This window comes from Lingula anatina, chromosome 6, assembly GCF_051362555.1.
Source record: "Lingula anatina isolate TDL-2025a chromosome 6, LinAna3.0, whole genome shotgun sequence".
NCBI lineage: Eukaryota > Metazoa > Brachiopoda > Lingulata > Lingulida > Lingulidae > Lingula > Lingula anatina.
Genome location: NC_141772.1, coordinates 24,191,412 through 24,213,964, shown reverse-complemented (window position 1 = coordinate 24,213,964; position 22,553 = coordinate 24,191,412). Strand labels below are relative to the sequence as shown.

Below are 22,553 nucleotides of genomic sequence, written 5' to 3'. Positions count from 1 at the left end.
GTATGCTTCAGATAAAATTATGTTCAAGGAATTTAAATGTCTTTAAGTCTGCATTGGAAAACAACCATGGGGCATTTTCAATGTAAAGTGATAATTAGGTGAAAAATATGAGAAAGAGAGAGAAAGTGCATGTCCTTTTATCCTAAACATATGTTCTTAGAGCGCATTCTCAACGAGTTAAGCCAGGCTTTACAAAGCCGGTGACCTAAAAATGGTGGACGTACATGAAAGAAAAACCGCCTAATCTTTTAATAGTCTCTCCGCCTCCCCACACGTCGTCCCTGCGGGGTACAGTAATTAAATCTCGGCTCCGTTCGCCATGTGGAAGCTACCTGAGAAATATTAAGTGCGCATGCTCATCAGTTATACTCGTGGTGAAGAAACCATGGCGGCTGAAGGCGATCGAAGGAAAAAAGCTCTTCTGTTCTATTATCTTTGAAAACAGAGACGAAAAAGGAATAATTTGGCCCGTAGAGCAGCAATGAATCGACTATCTACGGAGATAATATCAACAGAGATATTCACGGAAATATTAATGTTCGGAGCCGAGATTTAATTACTGTACGCCGCAGGGACGACGTGTGGGGAGGCGTGTGAGAGGCGGAGAGACTATTAAAAGATTATGCGGTTTTTCTTTCATGTACGTCCGCCATTTTTAGGTCACCGGCTTTGTAAAGCCTGGCTTAATTCGTTGAGAATGCGCTCTTACTTAGTGGAACTAAACAGTTTAGTATGAAAACAAAATTGTGGAATGAAAGAAAAAAGCAGAATTTTCATAGCCAGTTTTTATTTCCATATTTTCACAATATTGCCATAGATAACAACACTAAAATATTCCCAAACAAAATTAATGCCAAAGAACCCAATTGACATAAAAATTTTACAACAATGTCCCAGATTACTGCACTAAAACATTCTAAAACATCCAATTAAAATGAAAAGAACCCCCCAATTAACTCAATAAAATATCCAAAAACACAGTAAATCCCATGAAATGTAAACAGCAATTCTGTACCTGTCAACTACCCAAGACATTGCAGTGGTGGTATATGCATTAAGTATTCTAAAGTATCATCACTAGTTTTCAAAGGGGCCTTGCAAAAGTTTACTTTGAATTACATAAAAGGATTGACTTTTCTTTTAGGTTCAAACATGTACATGATGATCACTTGGTAAGAAAATTAACAATTAAAAGAAAAATGCATGTTAACCAAATTAATTTGTTAAATATTTCCAATCTTATGACATTTAAGCCTTTATGGTATGTAAATGTACATATAACTTGCATGATAAAAATGGTAATACTATATAGCAGTACATTATCTAAAAGTTTCAGTTATCATTTAAGTTACCAGCTATAACAATTTCTTTAAATTAGGCACTTTGCCAGAAATTTTGCTAAAAATAATTTCATCTGTCATTTCTAGGTGTAAATATATAAAGTCCAATTCAGTGTCCTTAAAAATGGACTCTTTAAATATCAAGACAAAAATGCATAATAACCATATCAATAGGTTAAAGACAGTAGATCCAATAGATTAAAAAAATAATAAGATTAAACCCAATTTGATCAAGCATGCTGATCTTGCAGAGTTTCTAAGATCTTGTCTGTTATCCTCCTGTCCACTGTAATCTTGCCTTATATGCTTGGTAATGGTGTTACTAGTCTAGGCTCCGCAACTAAAAGAACAAAGTAAAACTTGAATCTTAAAGGAGATTTGGATTCAAAATATTCATTCAAAGTACAGTAGATAGTCAGAAATAAGCAACATATAGGAATTTTATTTCTGGCATTGCATTTTTATGTACAGACACAGATGTGTCTGTACATATAGCCATCATCTGCGTCTGTCGTCGCCGTCGTCGCCGTCGTCGCCGTGCACTTTTACCGATAACATCTGTGTCTGTACACAAAAATTAATTGGTACACGTATTTCTATAACCAATTTGCAAGCATTATTACTATGGTGGTGCGCATGTTATCTAAAATATTTTTCAAAACATAATTAAATCAAAACATAACTAAATAATCCTAGAGTCACTATAGTTGTTCAAGTAATGTGTCTAAAAAAAACATACTTATGAAAAAAGTCAATGTGACATAATTAACCATCCCTCCCCATTCTTAAAAGTACACCACATGTAGCAATCTATGATGCATAACTACTGTGGGTTTTATATGGCACAAACGGAATTAAAATATCTGAAGAATGAGAAGATGCCCTTTGGTATTTCTTTAATTTATACTATTTGAAACTACTTGTGGGCATTTTGTTAGGTTAAGTGGCAAAGATTTGATTTTATACATGTACTGAAAAAAAAATATAAATGCAGGAAGTGATTTAATTGTATGCTTTTATCTAATATGCATGGACAGCAATAACAGTATACAATCCTTAATTTAATCATGACCAATAATTTGTGAGTGTCTGTTACAGAAAATATGTGATGACATGGTGGGGTGGGTGGGGGGTGGGGTCCAAATTCTGAGTTCACATAGATTTGAGTACCAAGTGCAACTACCTTCGGCCTCCCACGAAGCAATACACTGATGGCTCATGGACAAGTTGTTAATTGTGGCCTGGGGTATATAACTGGTCCTAGACTGACACACAGTTAGTGAATGTTTTCTGAAACTGGAAGGCTTTGTTGGATACAGTGTTCCTAAACATTACTTACCTTCCGTCATCCACAAAGCAATCTGCAGGAGGGCCTCCAGAACAGGGGGATTCATCGTCAGCAGAATCACCATCGAAATCTCCACACAGCCCATTCAGTTTCCCAGCATATGTGGCTGTTGTAAAGAAAAACATTTTAAATATAATTGAACAACTTTCGGCATATTTACATAATTTTACAACACTGACACAAACAATTATCATCTGGTGTAAGCACCATGAAAATAGAGCATATATGAATTTAACTGAATAGATAAAAGCACTCGTACATTCATTCATTCATTCATTAAACTTTATTTATTGATTATAAAAACATAGTAAATTAAAAAATTTTCTTCCCCATGGCCTTTAAAACTCACAATTGTGTAATATATTGAACAGTTTTTAGTCTTAAAATAACTCATGTTCTTGGTAGCTAAAACATTTCCAGTCACCTTTCAGTGACAAGGACATTGGTGGTTCTGCCTTGTTTAAATATCTTTGACTCCCTCCCCCCTCCTCCCTCCCTCTCTCTCTCTTTGTTTGTGTGTAAATATATGAGCATGTATGTTTGCCATTTTACCTGGAACGGTTATGATGGCTCTATGTCCTTTACGCCTTAATCCCTCAACAGGGGTGGTGAGTTCAACTTTCACAACACCAGGCACCTCCACAACAGTCCTTGGGAAGCCAGTTGGGTCAAGAGACAACATCACACTGCTGCCGACATCTTGTGGAGTCGTTGATGCACTGATGGTTGCATTGTTAACCTGCAATGGTTGTCAATACATGAGGACTCATTAACAATAACGTTTGTAAGCACACACTCAATGTTTTGGCGACCACTATTTATATGGGCAATGTAATTGGTAAAAGCAATGTATTTTTAATATATGAGAAACATTTTATTCTTGAGAAAATGGCTTGATGAACACCGTTTCTCTCTAAAAAGAGGCACTTTTGTGTGTACGGGGGGTATTACTTCATTATGCACATAAATTTGTGCTTTGCTTTGGCTGATATGTTCTTTCCCCTGGTAATTTAAAATAAAAATATGCAATTAAAATATTTCCATCTGTATCCCTTTACTAACAACAATTGGTTAAACCCATTGGTACACACCTTCACTGTTCCATCTGTAGTTATCTGAATATTCATACCGTGCACTTCTATCAAAACCTGCTGGATCATGGTCCTATTACTCCCAGGCTTAAAGGAGACAAATGTACCAGTTATGTCAAATTGTTCAGTGGCATTTGGCAAAGTTCCCGAGAGTGTATATTTACAAAACCCACTAAAAAGAAAGTGGCGCCCATCGAACTGCTCAAAATGGGGATCCCCTCTGACCATACACTGGCCCACTGAAAATTGTAAAATAATATTCTTTTATTAAACCTCTATAAGAAATCATGCAAGGTCAGTTATTCTGTACAGTAGGCATGTGCTTTACTGCTGCCCACTGTTCTGCTTTAATTCACTATTAAATGCCTTGATTATAAAAAGAATATTAAATCAAAAAAGAGTTAATAAAAAAAGAATATTAAAAAACTACCACCCTGAGATCACTTGAAACAAGTCACTACACTATACCATACCCTTGCCATTTCAACGATTGCATGGTTCAAAAGATTGCATATATGTGAAATTGAGCCCCTCCAGATCCAGAAAAGAATTTAACATTGTGATCACCATGTGACAGTATCCCAACAACGTGGTAGCCACGTACGCGTGTCTGGTAAGTTACCTCTATTACTTGCCGTGCATTCCATGTTTTCCACTGTGCCTCCGTCAACTCTGAAAACCCATCGACCTTCAACATCTATGTTGCTTGTTGTCTCTACGTCCACTATGGCAGAGGTTCTGGAGCCAGGCAAGGAGAAATAGCGTATTCCATCACCAGCATTGAAGCCTGCCTGTAAACAGTAAAAATAAGACGCGTCGGGAAAGGAAATGGAATGAAAATAAGCACTAGAAATACAACAACTGATAGGGCACGTTCAGAACCAGAGTGCATTCACAACAGATGTTCTGCGTACTAGCTGATTGGCCTACAAAATATGGCCTACCCCACTTAAAAAGCAATGCCACCTTGATGCATGGTCTCCCGGCGTCCACATGTGCCGTCATTGCAGAGGCCTAGCAATTAAACCTCGGAAATTTAATCTGTTTAAAGGCTCATATGGAGGAGGTTTGGCTTAGATCATCAGGGAATTAGGGGTATCGTTTTTTTCAGTGGGGTCGGCCATATTTAGTTGGTGAACCAGTTAGTCCACCAGTCATCTGTACTGAATGCGACACAGCATGGGCAGAGCAACTAAATCTTGGCATGCTTTCAAGTGGGAGCCCAATATTTGACTATTATTGATTTTTCATTTAATATTCACACATGTCCCTGCTGTGATTTTAGTGTTAAGAAGTACATGTAGACAGAGAAATATCTGTTCATAGGTAATAAGAAATTAGTTAGAATGTAATGAAAGATCGAAGGTCACATATCATTTCATTGTCATCATCATTGAAGATCATCGGTATTGTCAAGTCGGTGCCAGTATATCTTAACTGTGGATAGATTTCACATATTGATGTTTTTGTTTTACTTTCCATAATTACTGCAGTTCACGTGTTTATAATACAGCACCATATGTAAAAATGCTTTAATATTAACTTTCAAGTTGGTAAGCCATATTAGATCTGCAGATCAACATGTCCTGAAGGCACTATTCAAAAGAGCTCTCAGTTCTACCTGTGCCGGTGTTCCGCCCAGGCCAGTCGCGGCGTTTCCACCGCTTGCCGTCCCTGTTGTCCACGTCACATCTAAGTAGTTAAATATAACATAAGAACGGCTACCGTCTGTTGCCAAGACAACCTGGAAAGTGTTCCTCTGGAAAAGACCAAACGAGGCAAGTTATTCACTGCGTGTCCTGGATTGCTTTGAATACCCCCCAAAAAAGTAAAATTATTTTGTCATAGCTTTTATACTGTAAAATCAAAGATTTAGAATTAGATATTTATCGTTAGGGCCATCAGATTTGTTTTCATTATTTTGTATGTATGTATGTGTGTCGGCTGGCCTAGGTAACTCTGATTATCTAAACATTTGTCCATTGGTTTCCAGAGGGGAAACACATTTCTGCAAAATGTAAAGGCAAAAGAACAATTGCTTTAACAACAGCAAATAATGAAATGATCGAAATAATAAAAATATCCCAATGAATAAGACAAACTAGAAAAGCACCCCGTAAGCGCAGACCTCGGCCAAGGCAGCAAAGTCTCCACCCAATGCCGTTTCTCCCCTAAATTTTCATTCTATAATGATATAGATTTCTTTTTTACTTTTGATTATTGATTATTGATTGATTAATGATCCGGATCACCACCAAAAACTAATCATCTGTTACTTGGCCCACTTCTGACAGTTCCAGAAAATTTCATCAAAATCGGTCCATAACTTTTTCTGTAATGTTGCTAACAGACAGACAGATAGACCGACAAACTAACGGAACCAAAAACATAACCTTCTTGGCGGAGGTAATGAACAAAAGGTAGATCAAGATATGCCAAACTATGGAATGCTCTCTGTTACATATTAACTTTATCATTACCGGTGTATTACTGTTTCCGCCATAATATGTCACATCGTCATAGGTAGCAATAAACGCCCAGGTGGCAGCAAACTTGGCCCCAGAAGCACACGCCTCACTCCTCCCTACATCCTCGTTGACTTTGTGTAGCACTGCCTCGCTAGTGGTCTGGCGGTAGTACACCCTACCCGCGTTCCGGGTGTCGACGTCTGCCCAAAACGGAGAGATTATCCGCATGTTCGAGCCCAGTGGGAAAGCGGAAGGGGTGTAAGCAGTGACTGTTCTAAGGAAGCTTAGAGCACCATTTGTGTTCACCTGAATAAATCCAAACCAATCAAATCGAATGTTGGTAAAGATTAGCAGATTGTCTATTGATGGACCTGAAGACGGGGAAAGCATAAGGCTACCACTAATTTGTAAAAATAAAAAATGAAAACCTTTTTTCAAAAATACTGGGAGTTGGTACTTGGTGAACACTTGCACCCTCACCCTCTGATGGGTGGTACTTGACGCACATCTTATTAGATATAAATATGCTATAATTTTATTCAAAAGCGACATCTCTTCAAAATAAGAATGAAATAAATTTAACACATTTTCAGTCAAAATACCGCTAGACACCTATGTATATCAATATCCCCTATGTGGAATTTGTGGAATCGTATTTCGAAAAAAAAGAACAACATTTAAACTTCAGCGCTCTCCTCTACTTGTGGCCACCCATCCATATCAAACATGACCCCTGCAGCGGAACAGAGAAACAGCTAACTGAATCTATGCAGTAAAAAATGTTAACTTGACTTACATGTACCTCCCGACCAAGACCGAATCAAACATTTAAACACGTAGTATGAAGTGCATGTACATCTTTGTCAAATAATACGAATCGCCAAGAGTACATGTACAGTTTATAATGTGATATTAACAAGCACATAAGGCAGTGAAAAGAACAAGATAAACTGCATGTTATTAACAATGAAATGGACAAATTCCATAATAAATATGTAGCATCGCATAAATAATTATACATTATAGCCTACACAGGAACAAATTCACAAGCACGAACAGCAAAAGTACTGACACTTGCTGTCATTTTCATCACTTTTAAAAATATCGCAGGACGTAAAAAGCACTACCTCTAACATACTTACGTATAAGGACGAATGGACATTTCCGTAATAAAGAAAACCAGTAGACAGCGCGATCGCGCCGGTAGCTCCGTCATCGTTCGGGGGCATGACGCTGTCCCCCTCTGCGGTGCCATACGGGAACAGTATATTGGAGCCATGGACTGCAGCTGTTAGACAGAAATTCAGAATAGATATAAACTGGAGGTGCACCTCAGCAACACCGTCATGTTTCGTGGGTGTCCATCATTAATAAATGATATGCTAGTATACTTTATCTTTAAAAGTGATCATCTGTTTCAGCTGGAGAAATCCAGTTTTTAAGTTTTTCAGGTAAACCTTGTGATTTATATTTATATGGTAAATTTAACCAATTGAAATTGAAATCAATCAGCTGTGAAAAAATGTTCTTTGTAATTTATCCTTAAGGAAATGCAGATATTTTCCAGAAAGGTCAACAAAATATAAATGGGCAGAATTTTTCCTATATTCTGTATAAAACCTAGATAATTAAAAATAACACACTAACAGCCCGCCTTTAATTTAACATTTCTTTAGTAAATATTTCTAAATCAATCTACATGCCTTTTCTTTAAGCATTAAACATCTTTAAAAGTATCATCCTCAGATGTATTTTACAAATCATAGGTAATGAAATACAACTATATTTCATTTGCCACAACTGTAAGTGAAATAATATGTGACTTGGTCTAATACATCCCTAACACATGCCATACAAACAAACTGGCAGCTTGACCAATTAACTTGGTCAATTAACTTGCCTATTTATGCTGTTAACTAAGCAAAGATACCATTAAGACTGGGTTCAGCCAGGCCCTAATTAGGATGGGTTCTGGGCCTCTCATGGCATAGGACTAGATTAGGACTGGGCCTGTAACACATATTTTAAGACGAATATTCAGAACACGGAAACAGGCTGCAGATAAATATGGTTCCTTCCTCAAAGGTAAATTAAACGTCTCGACAGCGAGTTTTGATCGAGTATCTGAAAAATAACATTTGGACGCTATAATGGTAAGTTCGTATTAGTTTAAAAGGTTACAGGGCATGTTTAAGTTTGAATTTTAGATAGATTAAAAATTCCAAAAGCTGGACCACGAAAGTTTTTTTTTTCTTTGCAGACTAGTAATAAAATTATAATGCTAAATACTGCAGAACCATGTATGTACGTGGTAAATGAGCTCTTGGTCACCTACCAGCCATTTAAATTGCATCAGTAGGCTTGTCAAATGATGATAGTTAATTTGGAAGACTGTCAGCTTTTGACATGATCTAAACAAGAACAAAATCATACGTTAAAATTATGTCCAAGATCTAATTTAAACCACTTGGGGCAGGAACACGCCGTTTCTTGGAAAAAATTGTAAGTATACGTAGAGTTTTGTCTGTGCATGCGCCTAGAAACAAGTTACAGAATGGTAGTCATATAAAAATACAAAAAGGGCATAAAAGTACAGTTTTTTGGGAAACTTCGGCTGTTATTCAGTCGTAGAGTCAAGACCTTTGGCAACTGGTTGCGCACAGGTTGATTAATTCAATGCGACATGAGCCAGTGCTTGCAGTATTACGTCAAGACGTAACTATTACAACTTCCATGCAGAGCGCGTTTGCGTGAGGGGCAAAAAACGTGTCGAATTAAAATAGATCAAGACGTACTTTTTTATTTGTTTTACTTAAAACCCATTCTTGTGGCGTTTCGATACAGAGTGTGTCTCAGTGGTAAGCCGTATCACCTCCAAATCTTATATTTTCTTCTTTGACTTATATGTACCCTGAGTGTCAGATCAACGTCAAAGCTAGCCTGTTAAATATACAATTGTGATGGAGTCGCTTTTACTGGCTCTGATGACAGCGACAATCTGAGGGCGTTCTTCTTCAAAATTTTGCCTGAGGCGCTTCCATGTTTGGAAGTCGCACGTCACAGCTGTGTCCGCCTGGATCCATATTTGAAAGTCATAAGTCTCGTAGGTCACAGGTTTAGCCGCCTGGAGCTGCCTTTCCAACCTTGCGCTGAAGTTATCTCGTGCAGACGAGACAAGATGCCTGACGCGGAGTTAGAAGTTTGAATTGAAAATATCTTGCAGTCAAAGGTCAGTGTCACAATACAAGCAAAATTCTGCTTTAAAAAAATTAATTTTGGTGTAGCCATTGCACAGCCCTTATAGTGGTATCGGGCATCAAGTGTAGCTGTCAAATTTGGCACACGGGAAGCACGTGTATTGTTCACGTGTATATCTCAGGACTAAATGTTCTTTGATTAGCAAAAAAATACAAAAACATTGGATATATCTTTTCTTTTCGAAGAAAATTATTTATTTTTTCACTTTACATCTTAAATACAGGAAATAAAATTAAATAAAGCAGAATTAAATCTGTTTTACGTTTCATTTTGGTCTGATGACATTCAACTGCAGATTCACTGCGGAGCAGTTCTATTTGATTGACGGAAGTGTAACATGGCCGCTGTTCGCTAGAGCCGGTATTGCTGATATGGGTTATATATGAAATCAAGATCGAGCTGGCAATACCGGAATCTAGAACCTAGGGTACTTATATGTGATTTATCAAATTCCGTCCGTTATTTTGTGCCTACTAAGTAACTAGCTAACTAACTTTCTAACTAACTAACACTACCAGAAACAGGGTCTCCTCATCTTCGGAGGTTATATCGTAATGAAAATGATTAAAAGTACAGATACAAAGTTGTGATTGTAATGAATACATTGTACCTTTCATAATTGATACAATATACATATGTTAAGAGGTTAAACAGTGTAAGAGAGTTAAAGAGTGCATGTGTTGTTCAATAATAAAAAAAGAATAAGGGAGTATAGTTATCATTCCTTCAGGATGATACAATGAAAAATCTGTATTAATAGAAATGGCGACCTAAGGTCAAGTAACATACCATTGCCTAATAAGAGAATGATTATATTTTGGTAATGACGTAATGATGGAAAGTTATGGAAAAAGGGATAATCATAGACATTGTGTAAGAGCTGAGGAATTATTACATTACCAAATAAGGTAATGTAGGAGAAAGACTTTGTGATACATCATGACATTGGAATGATGATCTATAGGATAAAAGAGAATGCATTGTAACTGGAAAATAAGAATATACGAATAAATCTTTTAGGCCCCCAAAAATGTATGTTCTTCATTTATAGTACTGGCGAAATAAAAGGTACTATAACTGGTGGAGGACCTGGGCAAATTGTCTCTGGGAGTTGAATTTTTGAGGTCGTCGTCGTCTGTTTCTTCGTCACTGATGACGATAGGTGACTCGGGGCGATTGGAGATGGGTCGGTTTTTGAGGTCGTCGTCGTCTGTTTCTTCGTCACTGATGACGATAGGTGACTCGGGGCGATTAGAGATGGGTCGGTTTGGCCAGGTAACGCTGAAATTTGTGTCGTTATTGTCGTCGGTTTCGGTGTCGCTATTGTTGTCGGATTCACTACTGAGGTCAATGATAATGAATACTTTTCGCCTGTCTCTATTTTTGATTCGTATAGTTCGAGATTCGTTGGAACACATTGATCAACAATTGAAAATGCGCTGTTTCCTACTGTTTCTGATTGTGTATTTACGTTAATTTGATGAGTAGTCTGTATTTCTTCGTCGTCAGACGAGTCGCTTGATGAAAGCAAGTTGCGACGTGAAAGTTTGCTTCTCACACACTTTTCTTTGGTTATAGATGGAGCAGGTGAAAAGTTTGGTGTCCTTGTATAAAATTTGAAAGGAATTATTGTTTTTGAATATCAACAAATTGTGGATGTACGTAAATGTATTATAAATAGTGATTATTCACAACCATAAAGGAAAACACTACAGTATGGATGATAATAACAAACGAAATGCAGATTTTCACCACGGACAATGTGCTGGTCACAATGTTGGTGATGATGGCTGTATATTCGAAAAGGAGTCATGACCCTATAATCCAACGTAGTGTATTTAAGAAGATATTATAAAAATGTGTCAGAGCCATAATAAGAGAATTACATGTTAAAATTACACAAATTATTAATAAAGTTGAGCATGTGTATTCTTGGGCCGCACATTGAAGACAATAAAGGAAAATACATTACGCATCCACGCGTATAGCAAAATTTTATTATTATTATTATTATTTATCCTTTCTAATATATTCATTGTTTCATGTCAACTAAATAACTATATATATCTATATTATACCATATTATTAAGTCTAACAACAGTATTTTAAAATTTTTAAATAGTTTTTTTTTTTTTAGTTATGCAATGCTTGTGCTTCTACATTCAATAAAATAGAGAGAATGTATATCGTAATAAAAAAAGGGAATTCGAGGACGAATTTATTTGAAGAGAGGGTGTATATCGTAATGAAAATGATTAAAAGTACAGATACAAAGTTGTGATTGTAATGAATACATTGTACCTTTCATAATTGATACAATATACATATGTTAAGAGGTTAAACAGTGTAAGTAAGAGAGTTAAAGAGTGCATGTGTTGTTCAATAATAAAAAAAAGAATAAGGGAGTATAGTTATCATTCCTTCAGGATGATACAATGAAAAATCTGTATTAATAGAAATGGCGACCTAAGGTCAAGTAACATACCATTGCCTAATAAGAGAATGATTATATTTTGGTAATGACGTAATGATGGAAAGTTATGGAAAAAGGGATAATCATAGACATTGTGTAAGAGCTGAGGAATTATTACATTACCAAATAAGGTAATGTAGGAGAAAGACTTTGTGATACATCATGACATTGGAATGATGATCTATAGGATAAAAGAGAATGCATTGTAACTGGAAAATAAGAATATACGAATAAATCTTTTAGGCCCCCAAAAGATGTATGTTCTTCATTTATAGTACTGGCGAAATAAAAGGTACTATAGTTATAATACAACCAAACTGGTTTTTAAATTTGAAGAATGTGTCTGTTAAAAAATTAAAAGATAACATAATAATAATAATAACATTCAACGTACCAATGGCAGCCATCATGGAGATGACCAAAAAGTAGCCAACAGAGTCACTCTTCATGGTTCACAGCAAACTGGTTAATAGGCTGATTGTAATCTTCCTGTAAAATAGAAACAGAACAAACAACTTATAAATCTAAGAATGGCTCCATATGGACGTTGAGATATTAAAAATATCTGCTAAACATCAGAATCTGATAAAGTGGTAACAGAAAAGTACATCTACCCCTAACTAGTACAGTAAATCAAAGTATTTCATAGCATATAATAGGAAAAATAGAATCACCAATCACACTCTAATACTCTGGGAATAGACTTAAATAAATTTAAGCCCAGGGACAGTTCAATCCCCAGCCACTCTAAAATTCCAAAGTGCCCATGCACATCCCTGACAATGGGTAAACTAATCACCAAAGTTTCAGCTTCCTACCAGCAATGGTCTAGGAGATAGCAAAAATTACCGTGTGAAAAGAATTCAGAATCAACCAACCCCCGGGTGAAGCCCAAACCCCTGTTGCACTAAAATTCCAAAGTGTATATGTACATCCCTAAAGATGGGTCTACCAATTCCCAAAGTTTCAACTTCCTACTAGCAATGGTCCGGACCAGATGGCAGAAATTACAATGCCATAATAATTTAGAATCAACCACCTCCCAGGACAATGCCCAACCCCCGTGGCACTAAAATTGAAAAGTGCCCATGCACATCCCTGATGACGGGTCTACTAATTTCCATAGTTTCAACTGCAATGGTCTAGGAGGTGATAGCAGAAATTACAATGTGAAAAAATTTAGAATCACCCCCCAGGGACAGCCCAACCCCCTGTGGCACTAAAATTCCAAAATGCCCATGCATTTCCCTGATCATGGGTACCAATTCCAAAAGTTTCAGTTCCCTATCTGTAATGGTCTAAGAGAAGATAGTGGAAATTACAATGTTATAAGATTTTAGAATCAACCACCCCGCGGGAACAGCCCAATCCCCTGAGACACCAAAATTCCAAAGTGCCCATACACATCCCTGATGATCGGTAAACTATACACCAAAGTTTCAGCTTCCTAACTCTAATGGTCTAGGAACAGATAGCAGAAATAACAATGTCATAAGAATTTAGAATCAATCCCCAGGGGACAGCCCAATACCCCGTGACACTAAAATTCCAAAGTGCCTATGCACATCCCTGATTATGGGTCCACCAATTCCCAAAAGCTCAACTTCCTACATGCAATGGTCTAGGAGGAGATAGCAGAAATTACAATGTAAAAAGAATTTAGAATCAACCCTCCCCCTTCTTAAGGGGCCATGCACCTCCTTGATGATGGGTACACAAATCACTCAAGTTTCAGCTTCCTAACTCCGATGGTCTAGGGCAGATGGCAGAAATTACAATGTCTTAAGAATTTAGAATCAACCCCCCCCCCCCAGGGTACAGCCCAACCCCCTGTGGCACTAAAATTCCAAAGTGCCCTTGCATATCCCTGATGATGGGTAAACTATTCACCAAAGTTTCAGCTTCCTAACTCTAATGGTCTAGGAACAGATAGAAGAAATAATAATGTTATAAGAATTTAGACGCAGCTAACGGGATGGCTGGGTGGCGGCCACGTTGTATAAATGAAGTGACAACAAAGTTGACGTAACAACAAAGGTGTCATAAAAGTGCGTTTAAGGACTTTCATTGCAATAGGGCTGCTCACGGGGGTCTCGATTCGTCAATAGTTGGCCATTCAGTGGCCATTGCACCCCAAAGAATTTGTGCCAGGTTCGCGTGATGTCCATGGTACATATGGTAATCACAAACACGAAGGCATGTCCATTTTTGTTTACTGCTTGATTGCATTGAAATGGTGGCAGGATATTAACTTCCTCTTGACCATCATATTCGGCCTTTCAGGACAATCGTCCCCAAACACCCCTCCCATCATGACGATATGTCTGTAATTATGATAATTTGAATGAACTATTTATTGACATTGTGATTTTCATTCTCTGGTAAACTGCAATTTTATTTATTTTCCTCCCTCCAATAGACTGACTTCACAATTATTAAGCCACATGGGATTTACATAAAATCTTAGTAATCCAGGCATCTCTTTGATTAAGTTAATATTAAATTCTTCTACCACCACCACCTTGTCCTCAAGGCGCACCTCCAGACAACTGGTAGAGATGGGATAAAAAAATAATCTTAGTGATCCAGGCACACCTTCAGTGTTTAATTTAATTTAATTTCTGCAATTTTGCAGCCACACGGCTCATTAGGAGAACTTGTAATAAACTAGAAAAGCACTCAGAGAGCGCAGACCTCCGCCAACGCAGCAAAGTCTCCATACAATGCCGTTTCACCCCTAAATTTTCGATATTTTTGATTATTGATTGATTATTTATCCGGATCACCACCAAAAACTTATCACTGCTAAGTTAACCCATTTCTGACCTACCCTGAAAATTCCATCGAAATTCATCCATAACTTTTTGAGTTATGTTGATGACAAACAGACAGGCAAACAGGGGTGAAAACATAACCTCCTTGGCGGACGTAATAATATGATACGGTATTACACACAATTATAAAATGTTCACACATTTAATAATATTAAACCATCAAAGTGACGCTAACCTTATTTCGGATGCATATCTTAATTTTTTTCCTAAATTATCTAATTGATAATTAATTGACCACCTTGTCTGCAGCACTCCTACACTACGTAATATGCCATAATTCCATTAGGTATTACTGTTTGGGCTAATCCTGGTATGACTATGACAGACCATGGTTCTGTTTAAAAAGTCGCCATATCTCCACGTTTCGTTAACGTCTGCACAGATGACTTTGAAATTTTCTATACCTGTTGCTAGTTTAACGGTGTGGGAATAAAGCGAACCAGTGAGTCACAGTATTGATTCTATGAGCTAGAAAGGCAGAAAACAGACAGAAATTCCCAGACAGATTATTGTGTCGCAAGGAACGCTCCGTACAGAACTACTAGAGGACTTGTGATCCTACGCAGAGACCGGAATAAAGAAGTTCAAGTAGATAAAAAAAAATCTTTTACACGAAGTAATGGAAAAAGGAACCAAAATCTATTAAGCTTTACACAGTTTTTGCTACTTACGAAGAATTTATGAACTTTCATGACTTCTTGTATCAAGGTATTACTGTGTACTACTGGGATTCAAATTACCAAGACAGAGACACACGAAGAGGAAAATACACCCAGGATCCATGTTCAACGAGTTATCGATTAAATAAAAATATCATTTATTTCTGAACTAAATGGCAAGTGAACTGGACACGATATGGGCCATATGTTGTTATAAAGTTAATGCACAAAAGCCTTATTGTTTGATTAAGTGTTAAAAAATATCATTTGCAGACTGAAAACTGTCAGCTTAGACAACGACAGAGGAAACCGGTATATCTTAAACTCGAGTACCAAGAACAAAATGTCACAGTCACAGTAAACAGTAAAACTGCTCTATCACGGATGCCCTCAATCACACTACCGGTACAAAAAATATACAGACTTGACATTTAAAATGGAATTTTTCAGTTTCGAAGGTATGCCTAGGTAAAAATGCGTTCTTTTTTCAAAAAACTTCGATCTCATATAAGATATGTAGAAGTGTGCAGTCAGGTGTGTCGGTGCCAATTAACTGAATACCAGGTTTATTGCGCTGCTGCACTATATGTAATATGCAGTGATTTAATTGGGTAGTGCTCAAAGCTTGGCTTTGGCAAAGCATGTACTGTCAAGAAAGTATCCATATGTCGGCAACTACTGCATGGAAGAATTTGAAATTTTGCATGCAAGTGGTCGGTTTTGCAATGTGTAAAATGAGCTATGCAGTGCTTTACAGCTTTGTTAATCTGTGACAGAATGGCGCGGGGAAAAGAGACATTGCCAGACAGATAATGGCGTCAAACGAAACACTTCGCACAGATTTATAGAGTAATGCCCAGACTGATGTACCTACAAAGAGGCCACACCCAATGTATTGAATATTTACCACCGGGTACAGGACCCACTGTCTTTCGGGATATGCTGTGGCAGCTACACAAAAACCACCTAGTAAGAATGAGGGGTAAATTGCCACCAAAACGCATTTTTCAAGGCCCTTAGCGAACACCAAACTGATTTAAGCAGGTTAGAATACCAGATGACCTCCGAGGAACCCAGTGTAAACAGCAAAACATCGTTGTATGTTTCTGTAATTAATTGGGGACATTGACCCTTTCTGGGTTGAATACTGAAAACTCATGGCTTTCTTTATTGAGGTCATATTTCACCTGTACCGCTCAACTAGTCAGATTACAGATTACTTACAGAACCAAGGGAATGAGCAGATACCTTGGTCATCAGCCATATTTAAACCACATAGACAATATGTGGGTAGGCCATTACTCGCCGAATCAATGGCTTACATGTCCTACAACAAAACTGGACCAAATTGGACATATTTTGACCGATCTCTCGAATTTTTTCCAGATTGAACTCTAAAATCCTATCCCAAGGAATGCCTTGCCGCTGGAGAGCGCTGGTAGCAGCCAGAAGAGGTCAGGTGTAGCAGCGACCGTTACTGTGACTAGACACTGACATGAGGGTCCTTTGTGGGGCGTGTAACTCTTTTACAGATAATAATATGGAAAATATGGAGATCCAAAATATATCTTTTAATGGTTGTCGTATGACATAGAATAGGCAGTGTGTTTTTTTGTTTGCTTTTCTGGCGAATTCCATTAATGAACTGATGCAACAATGAAATCAAAGAGATAATTAAAAGATATTGAAACACTATTTTAATCCTTATTTTTATTTATCAGTCAGCAAAATAGGAAAAAACTGATGAAAAATTATGTGGAAAAAAATATTCCATATTAAATGTCAAGTCTGTATATACCTGTACAGGTATTTGTTAGGAAAGATTACATGGGATGTCAACTTACAAAGCACCATCACATTTCCAGGGAGGCAAAGACTTTTAACGATACGGCACCAAATTTTTACAAAATGAACATGGTAAAGACACTTAATGGATAATCTAGCCGTGTATATCATAAGTAAAACATATGTTTAGTCTTTTAATTAAAATATATCTTTTTGTGTCTAAAAATGTTGCAAAATTATGAAATAAATGGAACACAGTTGAACAATGATTGTCTATGATTGAGAACGGTGATAATTACACCTGAAATTATTTAAACATCAAATAATTTCTATAATTTTGTTTTGGTTTTACGGATTTTGTTTCAGTCTGACAGAATTTTTACACTTGTCACACCGAACGTCTGACATCTTTTACCATAAAGTCTGTTCATTTGCTAGTGTAAGACAGTAAATAATGTAGCCATCATCTAGGAGGGAGTCGAAATTACCTACCTCACCTATTTAACGCATAGACGGACTGGGGGCAGTGGGAGCATCTATACCCGGTATGGGCCGGAATTCCCAATTGGTAGTAATCCATGAAAACCTGAACCTAATGTAAATTTACTCTGAAAACCGCCTGCCTCCCAGTTGACAGAAGACAAATTTTTTTATTTTACAAGATTGAGACGTCCTTCCACAAAGCGTACTTGTATTCGCAGTTAACTTTCAGAACCATGGGACTGGGCAGCTAACGTGGCTTTGAACCTGTAGACAACATGTTGGTAGTAATTAATTTACTAATCGAAAAACCGTTCTACTGGTCCTTTAACAAATCTGCGCCAATTCAGACAACCTAAAACCTGTGCCTGGATAGTTATTTCAAACTGAACTCTGAGAAACCTGTCAGAAAGAATGCTTTGCCTTTAGAGAGTCCTGGTGGCAGCAAGATGAGGCCAGATAAACAGCTTACCGCTGCTGTGAGTAAATACTTATATGATTGTCCTCTTTAATAATAATAATATTTTAATATTTATTTCTTATATAGCGCATTCCATTTTTTAACATTTCAATGCACTTTACAAATAATTAAAAAGTCTAAAAATAACAATACTAAAATACTTTAACATTTACTGATAAAATTAATTAATAAAAGAAAGCAGAGAAAATTTATTGATATAACTTTAAAATACTACTAAAATTAACCCAAGCTCACTCTTAATAAATGATAAACAACTAAAAGGTTTAAAGGAACACTAACCATAAAATTCTTTAAAAAGATGAGTTTTAAGACAGGCTTTAAAAGTATTATAGTCACTTTCAGCTCTGATACTAAAAGGCAATTTGTTCCACAATTTTGGAGCATAAACAGTAAAAGCCCGGTCTCCATAGAATTTGTTGCATTTTCTGTCTATTTCACAGTGATTGAGTATAAAATTGTTTTCAAAAGAGTTTCTTGTTAACCTGCGTGGTTCAGATGACTGAATAAGATGTGCAATATAACCAGGTGTGTTTTCTTTAAAAGCTCTAAAAATTATGCACAACACTTTGAATAAAATTCTTTGTTTGATTGGCAGCCAATGCAATTCCTTTAACACTGGAGTGATATGATCCAAGCTCTGGTTCCTTATCTTTTTAACTAATCTGGCCGCTGAATTTTGAATCAATTGGATTTTTTTCAATTTGCTGTCACTCACCCCAAAAAGAATACTGTTGCAATAATCTAATTTTGATGTAATAAAAGCATGAACTAATTTTGTAGTTGTTTCTATATTTAGTAAATTCCGAATCTTCCCTATTCTCCACAGTGAAAAAGATGCTGACTTACAAACATTGTCTATATGCTTGTCAAAGATCCCAGCTGAATCAAAAAACACACCTAAATTTCTAGCACTGGCAGATGCTTTCACAGACACATTGCCAATGCGAACATTAGTGTTAGTAGCACAGTCCTTTCTATCTTTAAATTTAGATGAAAACCAGATTATTTCCGTTTTAGTGTCATTTAGAGCCAGCTTATTTGAAAGCATCCACACCCGGATCTCATCAATACATTTCTCTATGTCTGACACTACAGAATAATCACACCGACTATCACAAGTTACATAAATCTGAGTATCATCAGCAAAAATTGTGGTCTGAAGATTGTGCTTAGAAATGATCTCCTCAAGAGGCACCATATAGAGTGAAAAAAGTAGTGGGCCTAACACCGATCCCTGCGGAACACCATATTTCAGGGTTTCAGGGGCAGAAAGAAGGGAATTAATTTCCACTTTTTGTGTTCTTCCCTTTAAGTAAGAGCTCAACCAATCAATCGCCATTCCTGTAATGCCAAACCTGCACTGCAAACGTTGTAGTAAAATATCATGGTCAATCGTGTCGAAAGCAGCAGAAAGATCCAAGAGGACCAAGATGACATCACAGTGATTGTTTAATGAGAGCATGATATCATTTTGAACCTTTAGCAGGGCTGTTTCAGTACTATGACCCGTTCTGTAGGCTGATTGGAATTTACCATACAGAGAATGTGCTGTTAAGTAGTTGTTCAGTTGCGAGAATGCCATTTTTTCCAGAAATTTCTAATGAAAGAGCAGTTGGAAATTGGTCTATAGTTTTTCAGCTCGTTTCTTTCAAGACTGCTCTTCTTTAAGAGAGGCTTTACAACAGCAGTTTTACAGAGATCAGGAAAAATTCCAGACTCAGAAGATGTATTTGTTATTTTCATGAGTGCTGGAGATACTGCTTCTATGCAATCCTTTACTAAGTATGTTGGCATTGGGTCCAGTGAGCAGGATTTTGCTGGCATGGCTTTCATCATGGCAACTACTTGTTCGATACTCACTTGGGTGAATTTTGTCAGTACTGTTTGAGAAGAAACTGGTGACTCTATGAGCTTTGGATCATGTTTATCTAGTGTACATCTTATGTCCTGTATCTTTTTAGTAAAGAATTGTGCAAAAACTTGAGGTAGTAAGTTTTTCTCTAAATCAGGCAGTACTCTAAGTTGGGTGGATGAAGAGTTAGAGATGTTATCGACAATTCTGAATAGGGCTTTCTGATCGGCAGAATCAATACAATTTCGGTGGTATTCTGCTTTGCATGTGTTAAGACGAAAATTATACTTGGATCTGGCCTCTGTGAAAATCTGTTTATGTATTTCAAGTCTAGTGCCAAGCCATTTTCTTTCCAGCTTACGGATTTCCTTACGCTCTTCTAACAACTCTGGTGTGATCCATGTAGCCTTTGGCTTTACTGTCACTCTCTTTTCCTGTAGTGGAGCCTGGTTATCAATGGCCTTTGATAACGAATTATTGTAGTGAGTAACTTGTAAATTTATGTCAGATATGCTGACCATCTGACTTAAAGCATTTGAAAGTTCCCTGTTTAAGATGTCACTGTCAATTCTGGAAAGTAGCCGGCTCTGTTTGACTACTTTAGTTGGCGCTGGGCGATTGGCATTGGCTACGAAATGAACTGCTGCATGATCAGAGGGCAAAGTGTGATCTACGAAGAAGTTACTGAGACATGAGTTTTTCCTTGTCAAAACAAGATCTAAAACATGACCTTTCGAATGAGTAAAACTTTCAACATGCTGTTCAAGTCCCACTGAGGATAACAGATCATTGAATTTTTCCACGTCACTACATTCGTTGTCATCCACATGGATGTTGAAGTCCCCTGCAATTACTAAGTGACCAGATGAAACAATAGCTGTCTCCAAAAGTACAGAAAATTCATCAGTGAAATAAGGAATTGTATACTTGTGTTTTGCTGAGTACGGTGGCCTATATATTACAAATAGACGCAACAGTTCCTTTCTAATTTAATGTTCCTTTAACAGTGTACCTCTTTAACAGTAGATAATTTGGATAACACGGACATCCATATATCGTTTCTAATGGTTGTTTTATGACTTAGAATAAGCCATGGATTTTTTTCTTCATCGATGAATTTAATCAAAGAAATGATATCAGTAGGACACTAAAATTATATTATAAAACGCAGTGACCTGCCCGTAAATTCTCAGATGAAAACGATAAATATAAAATAATCAGTAAAGCCACTCAGTATACCAATGTCAATAGTAGGCCTACTTGTAAACACAGATTATACTTGAAGTTTTTATCATGATATTTCTAGTAAGCTCGGTACGTATACCGGCTTTATATGGCAGTTACAAACATTCTTTGGATGCAACCTAATGTTCAGAAACCTACCCATGCACCCATCAGCTTCAAATATCATTTAAGAAACCACAATAACTGTGGAAAACAAGAATCAAAATGCATCCTCTGCCCATGTAACTTATGGGTTGGTTCGTACAGAGCATTGGATTTGATATTATTTTTAAGTTAAGCCTCGGGAAGAAATAATACATAACTTCTCGACAAGCGCACTATTGAATTACTTAGTTAAATACTGTACTTACAACTTTGGTCCGCACAAGTAGAAGGCAGCAGTATTTATTGGTAGGAACTGGACTCCTCGAAAAACTGAAATATCCCCAGCCTTTTTGTTAAAATGATTTGATTGACGGTGCCTTTATAATGCTTCAGATGAACGTTTTGCACACGTCATGTTACATTTTTAAAGACCATTTGACGTTTGATTGACGTGAGGCAAAGCTCAACAGATTAAAAATTTATAATTAAGTTTAAGCAGAAGACGGGTAATTGCAGTTTCCGTCAAAGACAGCCATGCTGAAACTATTGAAATTTAACTAGTGGTGTGTGCTTATTATTTTTATCATAATTAGTAGTAGTAATAGTAGTAGTAGTAGATGTAGTAGTTGAAACAGAAATAGTACTGATAGCAGAAGTACTGAATATACGCCCCGCTTGAACAGAATCAGTTACCATCAGGACTAAGAAATTTAAGCTCAGTAGACGAGGTTTTAAAAAAGTTCTTAAAATTTATCTTCGTAAAAAGTTTTATGGTTGACCATTTCATACTTTACAACGTTGTGTCTATAAGCAACCATACGTTGGGCCATCATTGGTCGTACAACCAACCATGCGTTGGACAAATGTTGGATCACTGCTCTCTTGTTAAGTGGGTTATTCGGTGAAGTACGTACCGCACGACAGGCGGACGCCACTTTGCAGCAGTGTTTGTTGTGGTTCAGTTTTGGAGCGTTGCAGTTTTTACAGGAACATTTGGTTTCAGACACTTAGGAATTCATGCTAAATCTTGTTTCAGCTTTCCTGTGCCACTAGAATTACATTGAATTATTGGGTAACATTACACAATACTTAATGCAACACTCTCACTCTCACTAATTGTACGCAGGCCAATGGTAAATGAAGGTTGCAAGCAGT

At 37.0% G+C, this 22,553-nt stretch overlaps 2 protein-coding genes across 2 annotated transcripts; both read right to left on the bottom strand.

Moving 5' to 3' along the window:
• Positions 1-770: 770 nt before the first annotated feature.
• Positions 771-21,787, bottom strand: LOC106172841 (sushi, nidogen and EGF-like domain-containing protein 1). The gene is made up of 10 exons (XM_087016201.1): positions 21,665-21,787; positions 12,373-12,467; positions 7,390-7,535; positions 6,260-6,553; positions 5,401-5,538; positions 4,402-4,570; positions 3,780-4,018; positions 3,241-3,427; positions 2,680-2,794; positions 771-1,680 (listed from the first exon to the last, which is right to left on the bottom strand). Exons 2-10 carry the CDS (start codon positions 12,425-12,427, stop codon positions 1,668-1,670), a joined length of 1,356 nt encoding a protein of 451 aa, XP_086872327.1. The 5' UTR covers positions 12,428-12,467; positions 21,665-21,787; the 3' UTR covers positions 771-1,667.
• LOC147761404 (uncharacterized) lies at positions 19,781-21,456 on the bottom strand. The gene is made up of 2 exons (XM_087016029.1): positions 21,453-21,456; positions 19,781-20,922 (listed from the first exon to the last, which is right to left on the bottom strand). Exons 1-2 carry the CDS (start codon positions 21,454-21,456, stop codon positions 19,781-19,783), a joined length of 1,146 nt encoding a protein of 381 aa, XP_086872155.1.
• Positions 21,788-22,553: the final 766 nt, after the last annotated feature.

Bases quoted from the DNA above. Each gene is read 5' to 3' on its own strand.
- LOC106172841 (XM_087016201.1), bottom strand. From the start codon at position 12,427: ATGAAGAGTGACTCTGTTGGCTACTTTTTGGTCATCTCCATGATGGCT. The intron at 7,536-12,372 runs GTACGTTGAATG...TCTGTCTAACAG, and splicing joins CTCCATGATGGCTGCCATTG to CTGCAGTCCATGGCTCCAAT. The intron at 3,428-3,779 runs GTGTGTACCAAT...CAACCATTGCAG, and splicing joins CTACAGATGGAACAGTGAAG to GTTAACAATGCAACCATCAG.